This window comes from Myotis daubentonii, chromosome 9 (genome assembly GCF_963259705.1).
Source record: "Myotis daubentonii chromosome 9, mMyoDau2.1, whole genome shotgun sequence".
Classification (NCBI taxonomy): Eukaryota; Metazoa; Chordata; class Mammalia; order Chiroptera; family Vespertilionidae; genus Myotis; species Myotis daubentonii.
In genome coordinates, this window is record NC_081848.1 from 78,631,168 (window position 1) to 78,650,392 (window position 19,225).

The 19,225-nt window shown below is 61.1% G+C and overlaps 1 protein-coding gene across 1 annotated transcript; it reads left to right on the top strand.

Annotated features, from left to right (window-relative positions):
• The first annotated feature begins 5,981 nt into the window (after positions 1-5,981).
• On the top strand, positions 5,982-12,463 carry FGF3 (fibroblast growth factor 3). The gene is made up of 3 exons (XM_059711224.1): positions 5,982-6,350; positions 8,377-8,480; positions 11,711-12,463. Exons 1-3 carry the CDS (start codon positions 6,134-6,136, stop codon positions 12,071-12,073), a joined length of 684 nt encoding a protein of 227 aa, XP_059567207.1. The 5' UTR covers positions 5,982-6,133; the 3' UTR covers positions 12,074-12,463.
• Positions 12,464-19,225: the final 6,762 nt, after the last annotated feature.

Here is a 19,225-nt window from a genome sequence, read left to right on the forward strand (position 1 = left end):
CCCTCCTCCGCCCCACAGGAGCCACACAGGGCAGAGGTCAGAGGTGTGGGACTTGGGCTCAGTGCTTCTTTTCACCCCGAGCAAGAGCCAAGGAGAGAGCTAGGGACCTGGGAGTGCAGGCTCGCTGTGAGGGCGCGGGGTCTCCCGGAATAAACTGTCATCTGGCTCAGAGGCACTCTTCCCACCTGGGCATGTCCCCAGGAGAGACCCAGGCAGCCTTCCCTGGCCTAATGATGGCCCCTGAACTCAGCCCATTGTCCCACATAATCTGCTGCTAAAAGGATTTCAAAATGAGAGAGAAAACTGTTGAAGCCAATTAGCTCCATTGTGCAGGCTTCAAACAGCCAGAGGCCATGGCTCCTGGGCCCCAACTTCCCCTCTAAGTCAGAGCTCCGCTCTAGCGTCCCTGTCAGTGTTTAGAGTGTAAGCTGGGAGAGCGGGTCTAGGGCCCAAGGCCTACCCATGAGGTCATTACTTCCCAGGCTGGGCTGGGGAGCGGAGGGCACTTGCTTGTGCTGTGCTGTCCACCTGAGGTCACCTGTAGGGGACACTGAGACGTGCTGACTCTCTGCTCACAGGTCTCGTTGATGAGTAGCGTCTGAATCCAGCCCCCGGGCTCCCACCAGCTGCTCACGGGAAAGAGATGGTGACCAGGGCCCAGGGTAGGAACCTGCTGCCCCCACCTGCTTCCTTCCCTCTCATCTGCAGACATGAGTCCTGATCCCCACACCTGTCCCAGCTGGAGGGCCCCCCAATGACTCCCCAGCACAAAACCCAGGCAGTGAAATCAAAACAACAGCGAAATCAACACGAAGGGCAGACCAGAACAGTCCTCCTCCCTCTCACCCCTTCCTGCCTCCTCCTCTCCCAGACATCACTACCAACCCTACAGCTCCTCCACTTTTTTCACTCAAATGACCAACATTATCAAGTCAAGGGATGCTGGGGGGATCTCTCTCTCTCTCTCTCTCTCTCTCTCTCTCTCTCTCTCTCTCTCTCTCTCTCAGTGATTGACTCAGGCCAAGCCCCGGGAGGGGGCACTGAGAAACCAGAGATGGATGCAGGGACCTGGGAGGAGGGACCCCGGGACCCCTCACCCCACCAGGAGTTTAGGAGGGGATGGCATGCAGAGACACCCGCTCCCAGAAGGGGCTCTCTCAGCTGGATCACCAAGAACAAGAAGAATCTAAACAAGACCAAAGTGGGCGCAGGGGAGGAGAGGGTGCTGCAGGGGTGGGGACAAGCAGCACAGAGACTCTAAGGTGAGCGGAGCTCCAGGAGGACCCCGACTGGTCAAGGCTCTGGAGTGGGGGGGCGGGGGGAGGAGATGGAGACTGAGAGATGGCTGGAACCAGACCAAGTGAGGGGCGTGGCCTTCACCCCAAAGGTGAGGGCGTGCTTACGGGCAAAAAACTGGGGGAGGGGGTTTGCACAGCAGGCTTGAGGGGAACAGTGGCAGTTGGCCTGGCAGCTGGCAGTGACAGAGATGGAGGCGCCAGCCCTGGGACCTGCCGGGTGGGTGAGGAGGCCATCAGCTCAGTCCGTGGGCGGCAACGAGCGTCTCTCTGGCCTCTTGAAGTCGGGGGATGAGAAACGTTTCTCATTAACAAAAGCAAGCCTGCACCCTGCCAGCTGCTTCCTGGCTCGGTCCCTCGGCCGTCTCTGCTGGACTGGAGCGCATGACGGGAGGGGACGGGACGGGTTCTATGGGGAGGCGGGCGCTTCCAGGTGTGATGCATTGGGTCTTGCAGGAACAGCAGGTGTTTCTAGAAGGGAAGGGCAGCCGGTGCCCCAGGTGGAATGACCAGCATGTGCAAAGGCCAGGGAGGCTGGGGGTAGGGGTGATTTTGTGGCTGAGGTTCACGTCTATAGCCCTTATCAGGACTGCCAGGCTGTAATCCGGGGGTGCTCCTGGTCGGCGACCCCATTCTGGAGCTGGACACAGCCCGAGGTCCAGCTGACATAGAGGAGGGGGTTCTTGTTCCTCTCTGCACCAGCAGCCCTCACTGCCCTTGGGCACAGGCAGTGGTCAAGCCCAGGATTCCTGAGACTAAAGGAGCCCCTCACTGGTGCCATCTGGGAGCCCAAGAGGGAGCTGTACCCCCCTAACTGGTCGGCTCCTGTCTGGTGCTGGGACCACACTCTGCCCTTAGGAGTGGGTGCCCTTGCTGGGGAGGGCAGCCAGCTGGTCTACCCACAGGCAGAGAACTAGCCCAGCTGTGTGTGGAGATTCTGCTTCCAGTCCCACACCTGGTGCTCATGGCCTCTAACTTGGCCAGAAGCAAAGGCAGAGACAGCAAAAAGCCTGCTGTGAGGGCCCGGGACCCACCCACAGCCTGTTGGGGATGAAGCTATCAGGTGGCAGAGGTGAGCCGACAGACGGAGGTTCCAGCGGCCTTGCCTCACCTCCCAGCTGTGTAACCCTGGGCAAGTCTCATCGGGTCTCTGAGCCTTCGTTTCTCATCCGTAAGGCAGGGCTGCCACGGTTTCAGGGCCACTGGCTCCAGGTGGTGCTGGAGGCGGGGGCTCTCTCCCACTGCTCTGGGGGCCACAATAACACAGAGTTTGGGGCCTGAAGCCAGCACCCCATCTGGCAGTCACCCCTGTGGGCAGGCTGGGACCCTGTCACAGGACACTGCGCTGTGTTCCGTCCCCTCCCTTGGCTCCCTCTCCAGGGGAAGGCTCTGGAGAGCTGAGGCCCGAACCCGAGGGTGGGGTCACAGGATGTCACACAAGTACCAGATAGGCTGGGAGGGGACTTGGGGGTGGGGGCACCCAGAGCAGAAGTCTCGGGAATCCTGGTGAGGTGGGCTGGGGCCAGGCCTGGGGGTGTCCAGGCCGGGGTCTGGAAGAGACCAATTAGTCAAATGGCTACAGTGACCATTTGGAAGCAATTAACAGGGTCGCTATTACCACATTACACCCCCCACCTGGTTCCGTATTGGAGGGGAGGGGCGGAGGTCGCCGTGGGGTGGGTTGCGTGGGTGCCCCAGCCCAGCCGGCCCAGCAGGGCTTTGTGAATGAGATCCATGCCCGGCCAGGAAGATGCCACGAAACCAGGGGCCCCTCCCTTGGCTGCACCTAAGCCTCTGAGGGCAGCACTGTGATGTCCGGAGCCCAGCCAAGGCCCTCAGGGGGGTGTCCACGGGCTTCCTGGGCCCGGAAAGACAGGGGTCAGGGAGATTTAGATAAAGAGGAAGGTGGGCAAAGCCTGGAGCCAGAGGGAGAGGCTATGGGCGGTGGGCAGGTGGGCGTGTGCCCCCCAATGCTAGCCCAGGATGGGGTTGCTGCAGGGCCTCAGACAGCACTCTCTGACTTCAGGGAGCTCCAGAGCAGAGGAGCAAACGCGGCCCAGCGAGCTTTGCTGTCTCGGCAAAGTCACACTGGAAGGGACCATGAGCCGTGGGTGCCCGCCGTCCCCGCAGAACTGTGAACAGTGCCCTGTTCCACTCTCAAAGGCGTCGCGGTTCCATAGGAAACAGTCCCCTGGTGATGGGCCTGCTCTGCGCTGATCATTCTACTGAGGGCCTCTCACTGTATTTGAGGCATTTTCTACACGAGGAACCAGCATCTCAGAGGAGCCACACGGCCAAGTCCACTCGGCGAGGAAGCGGCTGCTGGGCCCTTCGTCCCTTCCTTCTCTCCTTCATCCAGGGAGTAGGCACTGAGGGGCTGCCACCCAGGAACTGTGGGCACAACAGTGAACAGAGGCAGCAGACCTCCGGCCCCCGCCACCCTGCTCCACAGAAGCCCCTCCCCCAGTTCCAGGGGGCAGGTCCACTTGGGGGTCCATGCGGCTGACCCACAATGGACAGGGCGCCCCTGGGGCAGCGTGAAGAGGAGCGAAGCTGCACACCCTGAGCTTCTTCCATAGAAGTTTTCTGGCTCCTGCCCATCTTCCTCCAGGGGAGGAGGCTGAGGCCTGTACATTAAAGGGGGTTGGGAATCCTGCCCTCCCCCTGACCCAGCAGGTCTTGAACGCTTCACTCTGAAACTGATTCTCTCTGGACCCCAGGCCCACTCTCCCTCTCGTCGCTTCTGGACACGGACACCGCGTCAGGAGGTCCCTGCCTGACTCCCGAGCAGAGCTGAGGACCTGGAGGCGCCCCCAGCCCTCACGGTGCCCCTCTGTGCTCTCACAGGAAATCCAGGCTCAGGCCAGCTCTGTGGGTGGATGGGCAAGTCCCCTCTCAGCTCTGTCCCCAGGGGCTGTCCTCTGTCCCCAGGAAAGCAGGCTCCAGGAGTCAGGGGCTCTAGCGGTCAGCGGCCTGGTGCTTAGACCCTTCTGGTGGCAGACAGAGCCTGGCCTGGAACAACCTCCCCAGGAACTGGGATGCCGGGTGGCACCCCCAGGGCCGTTGGCACTGAGCATGCCAGAGTGGGCTCACTGAGGGCACATTGTGTTAGACCACACTGAGAAATGTCTGACTGGGGTGTGCCAGCTCCTGCAGCTCAGGGGGGTCCCCTTGCCCTGCATGCCTGCCCCTCCCTTGGGCAGGGTCAAGATCCCAAATCCTAATGCAGGTGGATGAGATGGGTCATTCCAGGAACCCTGAACCTGGAGCTAAGACTGTGGCCTAGACCACAGGACCTCATCGCTGCCTGTACCACCCCCTTTGCCATGGAACAAGCCCCTTGCTTGAGCTTGTGTGTCAGTATCTGCTGTTTGCTGGCCAGGGTCTATGGGGGAACAGAGGCCAGGGCTGTGGGGGACAGAGGCCAGTGGGGGGACAGAGGCCAGGGGCTGTGGGGGACAGAGGCCAGGGGAACTGAGAAGGGTGTGATGGTGTGGCTTTGCCCAGCACTCTATCCACAGCCCCTCTTCACTGGGGTCCCAAGGGGAGAGAGTCTAAGGGCCATCCAGGGGCATCTACCCTATTGCCCCTGTCCCACCGGGCAGGGGCTTCCATACCCCCTCCTCTGGCCACCCCCCTCCTCTCCTCTCCCTTCTCTGAGGCCACTACACCTCCCCTGCTTTTCTCTGGGGATCAAGCCCGGGGCTCAGTCTCCATTTCTGCTTCTTGGTGTCTGTCACTCTCTCCCCTGTTCTTTCTCCCTGTCTTTCTCTCTGTGCCTGTCTCTTGCTCTCAGCCTCTTTGCCCCTCTCTCCAGCTCTCCGCTCTCCTTCCCAGCCCCCTCTGTGGCCCGCCACTGGGACCAGACCCTCTGAGACACCCCCCATCCACACCCCCCCACATGTGAGAACCTCCGCTTCCGGATCTGGCGGTTGGGGTGCGAGACAGGATAAAGCACGTCTCCGCCGGTCCGCCTCCGGTGGCCCGCCTGAGACAGCGCTGCGGCTCCAGCAGGGACCCCTGGACGCAGACACAAGCCCGGGGTTCCCCACGCGCGCCCCAGGCCCCCCCCCCTCGCTCTCCCCGGCACCGTTCTCCGCGGCCCCTTCATTATGCGCCGCCTCTAATGGGCGTTTGTCAGCGCGACTTCCCCCGCAAGTTGTTTTCGCGGACATCAGTCATAGGCGGCGTCCCCATTGTGCCGGGGGATTGATGGGGGGCGGGAGGGGGTGACAGGGCCTGGGGCGGCCGCCTCGAGGCCTCGGTCTATAATTTTCGGAGGCATAATTGCTCTGGGGGAGGGGGCGAGGGAGGGACCTTTCAGAGCCCAGAGGGCGCAGCGGGGGCGCGGGGCGCGCGGCGAAGCGGAGCCGCGGCTCGACGGCGGTGCGCGGGGGCGAGTGTGCGCGGGCGGCGCTGGCCCGAACCCCGCGCCCGCCGGGCTCCCCACCCGCCCCTCCCGCGCCTCCGCCAGGGGACCACGTCGCCCTTTTGTTGACGAACCGTCTTTTCTTACAGCGTTTTGCGCAGCAACGGAAATTTCACCCGATCCTGGGAGAAAATTAAAGGAGATTCATTCTCTCTCTCTCCCTCCCTCCTTTTCTTTCCCTCCCTCCCTCTCTCCCTCTCCTTTTCTCTCGCTCTCTCCCTCTTTCTCCCTCTCTCTCTCTCACCACCCCTCCCGCTTCCCCTCTCCCCTCCCTCCCCTCTCCGCGGAGCCCGAGTCCGCAGCGCCAGGCGCGGGAGCCGGCTCCGCGCGCCCAGCCCGGCTCCGTCGCCGCCCCTTCCATGGGAGCCGCGCTCGCCTGCAGCCGCCGCGGGGCGGGCGCGATGCCACGATGGGCCTGATCTGGCTCCTGCTGCTCAGCCTGCTGGAGCCCAGCTGGCCGGCGGGTCCCGGCGCGCGGCTGCGGCGCGATGCGGGCGGCCGCGGCGGCGTCTACGAGCACCTCGGCGGGGCCCCCCGGCGCCGCAAGCTCTACTGCGCCACGAAGTACCACCTCCAGCTGCACCCGAGCGGCCGCGTCAACGGCAGCCTGGAGAACAGCGCCTACAGTGAGTGGCGGCCCGCGGAGCCGCGGCGCGTCCCGGGGAGGAGCGGTGCACCGGCGGGGTCGGCGCCCGGAGGGGGACGGGAAAGGGACCACTCCTCGCTGCCGAGGGAGCCCCCATCCCCCCCCCACCCCGGGTCCAGAAGAAGGGCGTGAGGGGCGCTGGGGGTGGGGTGGGGCTCGCGACCTCCGAGGACCAGGGCGGCTGCCGTTTGCTGACCAGCTCTGTCCCCGCGCGCGGTAGGCGGCCCAGGGCTCCCCGCTTGGCTGAATTCGGTGGCCCGGGCAAGTTTGAGCTCTGAGTTTTTCGGAGAAAAAGGCGCTGGACAAGTCATTGATCATCCTCTTTATTATTTTGACGACTTCTCCTCCTCCTGCCGACCCCGGGGCGCCCGTCCTCCCCTCTGCCCCACGGAACGCGCGCGGCCGCGCAGGTAGCAGGGTCCCGGGCCGCCACTGCCAGACCGTTTCCCGGTGGAACCTGCAGCCTTCGAGCCTCCATCCTTGACCACCGAGCGACCGCCAGGGTGGGAGCCTCGGGATCCGGGTTGGAAGCCCCGAGGGTCCTCCGCCTGGGTCTGGAGGCGCTGAGACCGCAGCCAGAACCCGCGGCCCGGGCTGCGCTGGAGCCGCAGCGGGCGAGGCTGCCGTGCTGGGCCCTCTGGCCGCCGGGACCGAGCCTGAGCTGAGCCCCGCCCGCGAGGAGCGCAGAGCCACGGACTCGCTGCGGTCCGCTCGGTGGGGAGCCCGAGACCCCAGCTCGGGGCCGAGGAGGGCGGCGTGGAGTGTGGCCAAGGCCTCGGGCTCCTCCGAGGCGAGGCGACGCGTGCGCTCGGCCTCCCGCCGGGCGGAGGGGGCGGAGGAAGCGGCTCCGTGGATTCCGGCGGCGGCGGGAAACCGCTGCTTCCTCGGGGAAGCCGCAGCCCTGCGCGGGCGGTCTCGCTCGGAGGACGCCTCCCCACGGAGCCGCGGTGGAGACCAACTGTCGCGTCGCCGGCCGTGTGTGTAGGACCCCGCCACGCGGGTGCCGTGCTCGCCTCACAGGGACACCCCAGTTCTCTCTGAGCCAGGGCTGCTCTTCCGAGTCTCAGAGCATCCAGATTCTTGGGGAATCTGAGGGGGCAGCGCTCCTGTCCCGCATCCAGGCGTGCGTTTCTCTGGTGCCGGCGCCGCTCAGTTCGTGCAGCCTGCACACCCGAACGCTCCCACCCAATCTCTCCAGCGGCCCACGGCTGGTTCTGGGATCCCTGCTGGGGCCGGCGCGGGGCCAGGAGCTGAGCCCCCTGGAGAGGGTACCCTCCACACTCCAAGCCCCCTTGGAGCCATTCAGGGGCAATGCGCCCCCCCCCTCCCCCGCCTTTGCTGTCCCTCTCCCCAAGGAAAAGCGCTCTGTGTCCAGGAGAGCGCTTAGGGGAGATTCAAGCTTTCCTCCGCTCGGTGGGGAGTGGGGACCCAGCCTGCTTCTCTTTGTCAGGTCCGGGGTCTAACCCGGCCTCGCTATCCCTCCAGCCACATGGACAGTTACGCCCACCAGGTCCAAGGTGACATCCTCAATGTGCCCTCGGGATTATATCATGAACCAGTTTCAGCCAGGGCCCCCGCTGTCCTCCTGCGGGACCCCCACGGCACTGCGGTCCAGGCTGGGGAGCTGTGTCTGCAACCCCAGTTTGAATTCGGGCTCAAACACGTGTGTGCGCCCTGGGCAGGTCACTCGGCCGTGGCAGTGTTAGGAAACTAGCTGGCAGGGTTGTTTCCACGTCCTTTGAGGCCTGGAGTCGGTGTGTAGCAATGTCAGCTTTGTTATCCCCCCACCCCTACCCCCCACTCCAGGTTTGAATTCTTCTCCTTGGAGCACCTTCCCCGGTGCTCCGCCCTTTCACCTCCCGCCCAGTAATTTCTCTCCCCTGAACTTCCAAAGTCACCCTCCTTCGGGGGGGTGTCAGCTTTGGGCAAGGCTCCCAGCCCTCACCCCTCACCTCTGTGCTCCGCGGGAGGCAGAGGGAGTGATGAGCCTTCCCCACTCTTCCCAGGTATTCTAGAGATCACGGCAGTGGAGGTGGGCATCGTGGCCATCAAGGGGCTCTTCTCTGGGCGGTACCTGGCCATGAACAAGAGGGGACGGCTCTACGCATCGGTGAGTCCAGCCTCTCATGTGGGAGGGCCCGGATGGAGCTGCGGTCCACTGGCCTGGAAGCCAGTGCTCCCCAAAGGTGGAAGGCTAGAGCTGTTAGCCCTCAGGAGGGAGCCCAGAAGCAGGAAGACGGGACCCACATCCCAGGCACACCTGCTGGAACCCAGTTTGTCCACTGCCTGGGACTCTGTGGGCCTTGGCATGTCCTTCCCCCAGGGCGGGGGCGGGGGATACATGGAGTAAAGTACATGGAACTAGGAAATTTGCTCCCTCCAACTAGTCATTACATGCAACTCGGCCGATAGCTTCTTGGGCAATGAGAGGTTTTCCATCCACACGTAACCTAGGCGACGCAGCCCAGGACCATCTCCACACCGTTATCCCACTCCATCGGCGCTTGCAAGGGAAACACACCACCACTTCCTGCCCCTTCTACAGCCGGGGCAAAGCGCCGGCCAGAAGAATTGCAGGAAGACCCGCCTTTAGGCCGATTATTTCATCGCACATGTTCTGCTGAGGGAAAGGGGGACCGGAATGCTCTGGCCCAGCGGGCACGGGACAGAGGCGTGTCTGGGAGGAGGGGCCCTCTGGTGCCCAGCCCCTCACATAGCAGTTGTGGTTTACAGGGCAGGCCCCTAGCCCGGCTGAGTTCTCCCTGAGGGAGTGTGGCTTCCCAGGCCCGCGGGCACTGTGCCCCTGGCGAGTGGAACTGACTTTCTGTTCTTGAAAGGACCTCAGACCTGTCCCTTAGAGAGAGGCGACCCCAGGGAGGAGGTGTCGCTGGCCTGCAGTGACGGTGCAGGTCTGACCTCTGAGGGCCTCCCGTCCACACTGGTGACATCCACGAGGGCGGCAGGGAAGACTGAACTGAGAGGGGAAGCCTAAGGCTACTGCCGTCTCTTTCGTGGGCAACCCAGGCCCCGGGCTTTGGGGGCAGAACAAAGCATGGCCTGAGTGATCCCAGTGGGTCAGAGCCCACCTGCGGCTTCTGTCCCCAAGTGTCATGGCGTTGGCTTGGGGAAAGGAGGAGGAGAGGTTCACCTCATGGGCATAGCCAGGAGTTCCAGTGGAAGTGAGTGGGGCTTTGCAGAGTGCCAGCAGGAGCGGTCTCGCTGCCCTGCAGAGACCTGGGGGAGGCAGCCAGGTGCCACCTTGTGACAGCCACCGCATGTCCCCATCCTAGGCGCCGCCAGCTAGCCAGCTGTTCCCACTGCCCTGCCTCTTGGCTGTCAGGGTCCCCTCATCTTTGCCGTCAGCCTGCCGGTCACCTCCCCAGGCCAGCTCATCCACTTCCCTAGCTCAGCGGCCACTGCACCCCGACAGCTCCCAATCCCAGCCCTGACTCCCTCTGAGTTAGAGGTCACCCCTGTAAGCCCTGGTGGCTCAGAGGCCCCGGCAGAGGGCAGCACACCGCAGCTGGACACGGCAGCTCCCCTAACTCCCCTACCAGCCACTCTCTCAAGCCCAGGGTCAGCTGGGAGTCATGGTGGATGCCTCTTTCTCTCTCAGCCCCACATCCAGGCCCTCTCCAAGTCCTAGACTAGACCTCCTGATCTCTCTCTTCCATCCATTCCCCTCACCTCCCTGCTTATGCCACTGCCCTCATGCCTCAGGCCCTCGTCACCTCCCACCTGGACCATCACAACCTTGGGGTGGGGCTACTGGCCTCCAGCCTCGCACCCTCTTCCAGTCCTCTGTCCATCCACCCATCTATTCATCTATCAACATCCACCCACTTATCTATCCATTCATCCATTCATCTGCCTGTCCTCCCTCCCCCCTCCCTCCATCCAGCATCCATCCCTTCATTCACAGGTACTTGCTGTAGGTCACACCCTGTGTCAGGTCCTGCTGGGGTCTTTCTGCACTCACGCAGCTGCACTCACGCAACTGTACAGTGTGGAGGTTGACATTGAGCTTCTGAGCCCTGAGCCCCCACTTGTAGGGGAGGAACAGAGAGGGGCTGGGCTGATCCCCCGCCCCGCCTCCGATCTCCAAGCCATTGGGAAAGAGGCGTTGATGCTTAAACAAGAGTCCTTCTGGCCCCCACCAGCCTGTGACCCCTCAGAATGGGTTTGTGGGTCACCTGCTCTCAGAGACAGACCCCAAGGATCTCTTGCTCCTGTTGAGTGGCCAGTCTCAGGAGAGAGGCCAGGTCCTTCTGCCCACCTTTGCCTCCCCCCAGCCCTGCCCCTTGGCACAGTCAGGGAGAGAAGCCCTGGGGGGTGGGTGTGGCCCTTGGTACGCCCACCCGCCTGGGGGTGGGACTGAAGCCTCGACTGAGTCAGCATGAGGCACATACACCCCTTCCCTGACCTGGGAGACCCCACAAGGTGCCCTGGGAGACACTGGTGACAGCTCCTTTAATTCCGAGTTCTCCCCTCTGACCCTCCAGATGCCTGCCTCCCAGAGGGCAGGGACTCCCACCCACACCCCCACCCTGTGCCGAGCTGACATGGGCCCATTCATCCCGCTGCCAAAGCCAACCTCCTTCCCACCCCTGGTGCTGGGGCCCTGAGAGCAGCACCTGCACCTTCGAGGGGGAGTGCTGACCCCGCTGGGCTCCTGGCTTCCGCTCCATGCACGTTCATCCCTCCTTCCACCTGTGGGGCAGGGACGGAGGCCAAGGCAGCGGCTTTCTAAGGCCCAGGCCCAGGGTTGGGGTCCGGCTCAGCCTTGAAGGGAAAACCTGGCTGTGCTCCCTCCCCTTCCCGTCTCAGTGTGCTTTTCCTTCTTTCTCCTTTATGCTGTTCCTTCTGGGGTGCCATCCCCTCCCCTGGTCCCAGTGTCTAGTCCTGCTCACATCCATGCCGCCAGCAGACAATTAGGGTGCTGGGTCGGGCAGGCCCTGGCCCTGCTGGCCCTGTGCTGGGGACACCCTCCAGGGTTAGTCCCGTGGAGGCTGTGGGAGGCTGGGGCCCAGGAGGGGAGACAGGGAGAGCCACTCCTCCCAAGGTGCTCAGGAAACCTTGGCCGAGGAAGAGGCCCTGAGCTGATCCCCAAGGCCAAGTTCACCAGACGCAGGTGGGAGGAAGGGCACGCTGGGCAGAGGGCACAGCCTCGGCAAAGGTGTGGAGGGCCCCCGTGCACGGGTCTGGGCAGGCTAAGCAGCCAGATTTGGCAGGAGCCGAAGGGGAGGGGGGATTGTGAAGAAGAAGCTGTCCCTGGGACCCTGGCCACATGTCCGTGTGGCCCCCGAGCCACTGACCGAGGCATCTTGCCCAAACCCGCAGGAGAACTACAACGCGGAGTGCGAGTTTGTGGAGCGGATCCACGAGCTGGGCTATAACACGTATGCCTCCCGGCTCTACCGGACGGTGCCCAGCGGGCCGGGGGCCCGGCGCCAGCCCAGCGCCGAGAGACTGTGGTATGTGTCTGTCAACGGCAAGGGCCGGCCCCGCAGGGGCTTCAAGACGCGCCGCACACAGAAGTCCTCACTGTTCCTGCCCCGCGTGCTCGACCACAAGGACCACGAGATGGTGCGGCTGCTCCAGAGCGGGGCCGGGCTCCATGGCGGCCTGGCCAGGCCACCCGGCAAGGCCACCCAGCCCCAGCGGCGGCGACAGCGGCAGAGGAGCCGGGGAGGCCTCGCTTAGGTGCCCAGCGGGCGGAGTGGAGGCCTCATGCATTGTGGCCCCATGGCTGGGCGCCAAGCTCATGGCCAGCCCAGCCCGGTAGGTGTGGACCAGTCAATGGCTGAGTGTCTGCCGTCCATCATAGCTGGCCATCCCGGCCGGGCAGGTTTCCGTAAGTGACTGCCCCCGCTCCTGCTGACTCTCTCAAACAAGCACCAATTCAGCCGGGACGATGGGGCCGAGCCGGGACTCAGAGAGGAACTGCTGTGAAGAAGACACTCGTGGGTCTGTGCTGACCAGGGGCCCCCACCCACCAGGGACCCCCACCAGCTGGGAAGACCAGCTGAATGCGGGGTCCTGGCTACCGAGGAGGCTCCCCGAGGTGCAGCTGTGGGACAAGGCGGGGGGATGTGTAATTGGAACATTAAAGTATTTTATTCTACCTTGTTCTTTAATAGATTTTAAGGCAGGTTTTACATGAACATGTTTGCTTGTGAGGACAGCAGGGTCCGTGCCGAGTCGCTGCTTTGGGATGTAAGATTGGCTGGGAAGCTGGCCTCGAGAGGCACCCAGTCCCCTGGCTCTGAACGCTGTTCGATCTGAAAGGTAAAAGGTGGATGGAAAGAAAGCGTAACGCACCTGGGAGCCTGTGTGTGGGCAGGTGTCCGTGAATTCGGGGACTGTCTGCGGACATCTGTGTGTGCACGCACGCGTGTACGTGTGTCTGTGTGATCCTGGTTGTCTGTGAATGTATCGTGCACGCATGTGAGAAAGAGAGGTGTGCTGTGTTTAAAATCCCAATAAAACCCTCCATGGCAAGGACCGCTGTGAGCGCCTGCGCAGGCAGGTGCGCTCCGGGACTCTGCTCGAAGCCCCCCTGGGCATTGATCATTTCTGCCTCTGCCTAGAGAGGCAGCATCTGCTGGAGTCCAGCAGGTGTGTGCGCGCCCACATGCATAGCAGTGCTATTCCCATCAGACCAAGTCCATCCGTGGGCGAATGGATAAGCAGAATGTGGTCCATCCACACAATGGAATATTCCCCAGCTTTAAAAAGGAAGCGAACTCTGACCTGCTACAAGGTGGGTGAACCTTGAGGACATTTTAAGTGAAATAAGCCAGTCACCAAGGACAAATCCTGTATGAGTCCACTCATAGGAGGTCCCTAGAGGAGTCAAGTTCATAGACAGGCTGGGGGAGGGGAGGGGGAGTGTGTATTTAATTTGGACTGAGTGTCCGTTTGGGAAGATGAAGAAGTCCGGAGATGGGTGGTGGTAACTGATGGTTGCACAACAAAAAAAACACTGTAACATCTCGATTTCGGGAGTTGCGTGCTTTCCGCATAAAAGTAGAGATCGAAGCGTCAAAGGTGCTCAATAAACAGTGCTGAATAAAATAAAATAAAACAGAAAGCAGAGCCTCTCAGGATTGGCCAGCCGCCACCCCTGTCTTCGCACAGCTGACGAGGACAGGCAGCCAGGTGGGCCCCTCTGCTCGCCCTGACCTGGTCCACTCCCCACCTGTCCCCAGGAAAAGGCGGCCCGCCTGTGTGAAGCAGGACCCAGGGCCCAGCCCCTGAGTCCCAGCCCGGGCGACCCTCTGATGGGGAAGGCGGACCGGCCCTGGGTGATGGGGCTTCAGCTGCTCTGAGCGGGCCTTTGAACCCCTCAGCGGGTTCAGAGGCCTCCTGCCTCCCTGCGGGTTGAAGGACCCGGAAAGATGAGCAAGCAGGTCTATAATTAGCGCCCACCCATCGGAGGGTGACCTTGCCGGGGTCGCATTCCAGGGCCGAGCCAGATATAGCGCCTGGGGCTGACCCCGTCCCCCCCACTCAGGCTGCAACAGCTGGACGACCAGGCGGCCCACACGGAGCCCGAGTGGCCCACCGGGCTGCGGTCCACACCTCGGAACCAGATCTGGGGAGAGGGGCTGCCTGGTGGGAAGAGAGGCAGCTCAGTGCTGGACTCAGACACGGCCTCGGCTACTTCTGTTGTCACAATTGATCACGGGAGCCCAGGACCAGCCTCTGTCTCTCCCCAGCCTCAGTTTCCCCATCTGTCAATGGGTTCCCACAGTGGTTGCCAGGATCCTCTGAGAGACTCAGTCATGGAATGGTCCGCAAATAATAGCTTTACAGCCAGGAGGGGGGTGTGGGGGGGAGGGCAGGCAGGTGCCTGTCCTGCGGTGCTCTCACCTGAGGAGCTCAAAGGTGGAGGGAAGGGAAAGTCATGGGGGCACACAGGCCGTCCCGAGGGCACGCTGGGAGTTTCTGGGAATCGCATGCCTTGGGAAGGTTAGTTTCAAGTTAGAGATTTCAAAAATTCATGTATGGTCATTGATAAAATAAATACATTTATCTGCTTTTTGTACAATTCAGAAGAATGGCACTGTGATTCTCCATCCATCCACCCACCCATCCATCCATCTGTCCATCCATCCACCCATCCATCCATCCATCCATCCATCTGTCCATCCATCCACCCACCCATCCATCCATCTGTCCATCCATCCACCCAGCCATCCATCCATCCATCTGTCCATCCATCCACCCAGCCATCCACCCAGCCATCCATCCATCCATCCATCCGTCCATCCACCCATCCATCCATCCATCCATCCATCCATCCATCCATCCGTCCATCCATCTACCATCCATCCATCCAGCCATGCATCCTCTACCCTCCACCAGACCTTCTGCTGGGCAGGTGGCTGCACAGGTAACGCAGCTTAGCCTTGCCTGTGAGGAGCGTGCAGCCTCCTGGGGGCCAGGCACAGCTCTAAAAGCGCAGGTTGGGAGCAGTGACCTGGAGAAAGTCAGGAAAAACTAGGACAGCTCCCAGTTAATGAGGACAAAGGGGACATCAGCAGTCAAGACCCTGTTGTTTATTTTATTTTATTTTTAAAATACATTTGTCTTGCCGAACCGGTTTGGCTCAGTGGATGGAGCGTCAGCCTGCGGATTGAAGGGTCCCAGGTTCGATTCTGGTCAAGGGCATGTACCTTGGTTGCGGGCACATCCCCAGTGGGGGGCGTGTAGGAGGCAGCTGATCGATCTCTCTCATCGATGTTTCTGGCTCTCTATCCCTCTCCCTTCTTCTCTGGGGGAAGTCAATAAAATATTTTAAAAAATACATTTGTCTTGATATCAGAGAGGAAGGGAGAGGGAGATAGAAACATCAATGATGAGAGAGAATCATTGATCAGCTGCCTCCTACACGACCCCTACTGGTGATCGAAGCCCAAACCTGGGCATGTGCCCTGACCGATAATCGGACCATGACTTCCTGGTTCCCTGGTTGATAGGTCGGCGCTCAACCACTGAGCTACACTGGCTGGGCTCAGGACCCTGTTCTTGAGAACCAGTGCCTGTGGCCAGCCAGCTCCCATCCAGATGGCAATCTGACCACAACCTCATCTGCATTCAGAGCCGACCTGGGGCGTGGGAAGGTCCAGACTGAGGGCTGGGGACAGGGTGAGGGGAGATGGGGCAGAGAAAGAACTGGCTTTGTGGTGAGAGGTGTCTAGGGTCACAGGCCTTGGAGTCAGGGTCTCCGTCAAGGCTGGTACAGGTTCGATGGCCTCTTGCCCACCATGCCCTCAGAGAGCAGAGCTCCTCGCCAGGCCAGGTCGCATGCACCCAGCTAGGTGGACCTCCTGGCTCTCCCAGGAGGACAGGGCCCTCCCTGAGCCCCTGGGGCCGCTGGCTGAATGTGTGAAGAAGAGGGGCTGTCAGGGAAACCTGCCCTGGCTGTTCGGTCCTTCCTCTCTGACCTCCTCCCCCGACGCATCTCACCACAAGTGCATGTGAACACTCAGATTCTTGTCTCAGGAGAGCAGGCAGGCCCTCCAGGCATTCGGCCAGCCTCAGTGATTTTTCCAGGAGTGGCCTCTCGACCAGGCATCCCTGCCTCCCGTCCCAAGTCCTGCTCTGCCCCAGGACCTCTGCACATGCCCCTACCGGACCATTCTTCCCTCTACTCCACCCGCCTGGCTGCTCCTCCACCTCCATTTCCCCCACCAATCGGGTCCCCTCTATTTTTCCTCACAATGCCTTGTTATTTTGTTCACAGATCCCTACACGATCTATAATTATCTGGCTAATTGCACAGTCACTGCAGGCCCCCACCAATCACCCACCTGGGGGGAGGCGGGGGAGGCACCTGGCCTATTTACCCTCCAAACCACATCTGCCTTTGGTTGAGGATTGCTCATAGAGACAGTCCCTCCTTGAATTCCGGGCCCACTCCCCTGGGGCAAAAATGGGCACTGGGGTGAGAAGCTCCGGGGCCCACGTGCACTGGACCGTGAGGGCCCCTGGATGTGGGCAGGCACACGGAGGGCATCTGCTACATTCTGCCATTACCTTTTACAGGCTCAGAGAGATTAAACCGTTTTCTTAAGGTCTCACAGCCAAGGAGGGGTATGTCAGGGCTGGTCCCAAGGTCACTCGGGCTCCAGCACCCTACATGGTACCCAGGACAGGCGGGACACGGGGACGGGGGTGGGGGACTGCACAGCGGGCAGCCGTTTCGGGAAACGGTCTGGCAGTTCTTTATCATGTTACCCAGCAAGGCCACTCCTGGGCATATGCCCATGAGAATGGAAGCCATGTCCACACAAACACCTGTGCACAAATGCTCACGGCAGCACCGTGCACAGCGGCCAGAGAGCGAAGACAACTGTCCATCAACTGGTGAGCAGAGCAACAGGGGGCTCCCTCCATGCAACACAACATTCCGTGGCCGACAAACGCACAGATGTACCAGTGCGTCCTGCCACATGATGAACCCCGAAAACATCATTGAGGACGTCTGACAGCAAAGGCCACGCACATGCTTAATGGTCCCGTTTTCATAGAATGTCCAGAATCGGGAAATCCATGGAGACAGAAAGGGGATTGACGTTTGCCAGGGGTGCAGGGAGGCTGACAGTGGTGATGGGGCTCTTCTTTGGGGTGATGAGAATGTTCTAACACTGATATGATGCTGCTGTATGAGGCTCTGAATATAAACCCAATGAGTTGTGCACCCTCAGTGGGTGAATTGTATGGTCGGAAGATTATATCTCAATACATGTCATTGTCACAGCCGTGTCTGAAAGTCTTTCTTTGAGTGTGGAACTGGTTGCACTCCCTCTCCCCCTCCCCCACCCCAGGCTTTGGGGACAAGTGGGAGACAGGAGGTGGGGGCTGGGTCGTCCCAAAGGGTCTGGAAGGGCACCCCTGTCTGCAATACCCAGTCCTACCAGCAGATGGCACTGACCTCAGGGACAAGCCCCAGGTGGACCTCGCTGATGGAGGACCTGGTCTGCCCAGTCCAAGTGGGTGTGGCATGCTCACAGCGCCTGCTGGGTCACCTTGGGCCAGGCAGGTGGAGAGGAGCGGCCATCAGTTCAGGACTGACTAAACCTGAGGGGACAGGACCATGACGACCATCCCAACATTCCTGCCTGGGCAGAGGGCTCCCTCCCAGGCACAGGGGCCTGAGCGGGGCAAGGAGCGGGCCATGGGCCATGGGCCATGGGCCTGGGGCCTGGGGCCTGGGTATGCAGTAGGCGCCCACTCTTGCTAATGGGCCAGGAAATGGAGAGCTGCTTTCCCTGCTGAGATGTGTTTACTGTAATAGTGAGGATGGGAGAAGAAGGGGAAGAAGAGAAGTATGTTGGGCCCTTGCCCAGCTCGCACCCGGTCGCTGTGACTGCTCCCCCCGTCAGCAACCTGGGTTGGGTTCCAGTTCTCCCCGTGTGATAGATGAGGATCCAGGGCTCAGAGAAGGGAGGCATCTTGCCCAGGGTCACACAGCTTCCAAGGGGTGGCACCCTCATTCAGACCCAGCCACCTGGCTCTGGGGCCCTGCTGGCCTCAGGCTGTCCTGAGGAGGAGATCACATCATGTTTTGGTCTCAGGGCCCTTGATTTAGACCAGTGGTTCTCACAACGTGCTAACCCGACCTGGGGTTGGGCTAAAAGTGTGTTCCAGGGCCCCACTGCACACCTGCCAAACCAGAACCCAGGGGAAGGGCCCAGCCATCTGTGCGCTAACAAGCCCCCCAGGTGAGCCCATGCACGAAAGTTTATGAGCCCTGCTTTAAAGGGACATCCCCCTAAGTGACTCACACTAAGTTAGTACAGAAAGCGCTTTGCTTTTCACCCGTCATCACTCGATTCTCCCAGTCCCTCTGCAAGGCTGGCCATTATGATCCCCATTTTGCAGATGGGGAGACTGAGGCTCAGGTCCCTTGTGCTAAGGCATGAGCAGGGGGCACAGGGAGGGTCCTGGCACAGACAGTGGTGCTTCCCCCCTAACAGGGGTTACCTCCTCCTAACTAGGACCGCAATCCCAGCCTCATCCTCTCAGCAGCGCCTCCTACAGGACCCCAGCCTCCCAGAAGCTGACCTGGCCCTTCTCACCTAGTGTCTCACAAATGGGCACCCCCTACTAAGCTACTAAGCCCCGGCACCCATCTACTCACACGCACATCAGCAAGTACTGTGATGCGATACCCGAATGAGAAGGAGAAAGCTGGGTATGAAGCGGGCGCGTGCTGACAGCCGCCATCACCGGGACTTCTAGGAAAGCCGGCGAGACCCTGTGAGATACCGGGGCCTTGGGGAGAAGCCACTCAGCCACTCATGGAGACATGGTCGGCCCTGGAGGTCATCAGAGGCACGGGAATCAAAACCCACAATCAAAACTCATCAAAACAGGGCAAGTCCGAGGGACTGTCACCACAAGAGGAGCCTCAGGGGACAGGACAGCTAAATGTGGTTCCGGATGGGGTCCTGGAACAGGAACAGGGACAGTCGGTCTAGATTAAGGAAATCTGCTTAAAGCACAGTCATTGGTTAACAAGACTATAGGTTCACTAGTTGGAACAAGGGTCCCACACTAACGCCAGGTGTTACTGACAGGGGAGATGGAGTGTGGGGTACACACGCCTCTCTGCACTATTCCGTAACTTTTCTATAAACCTAAAACTGTTATAACATTAAGAGTTTATTAATGGCCCTAGCCGGTTTGGCTCAGTGGATAGAGCATCAACTTGCGGACTGAAGGGTCCTGGATTCGATCCCGGTCAAGGGCACATGCCCGGGTTGTGGGCTTAATCCCCACTGGGGGGCGTGCAGCTGATCCATGATTCTCTCTCATCACTGATGTTTCTATCTCTGTCTCCCT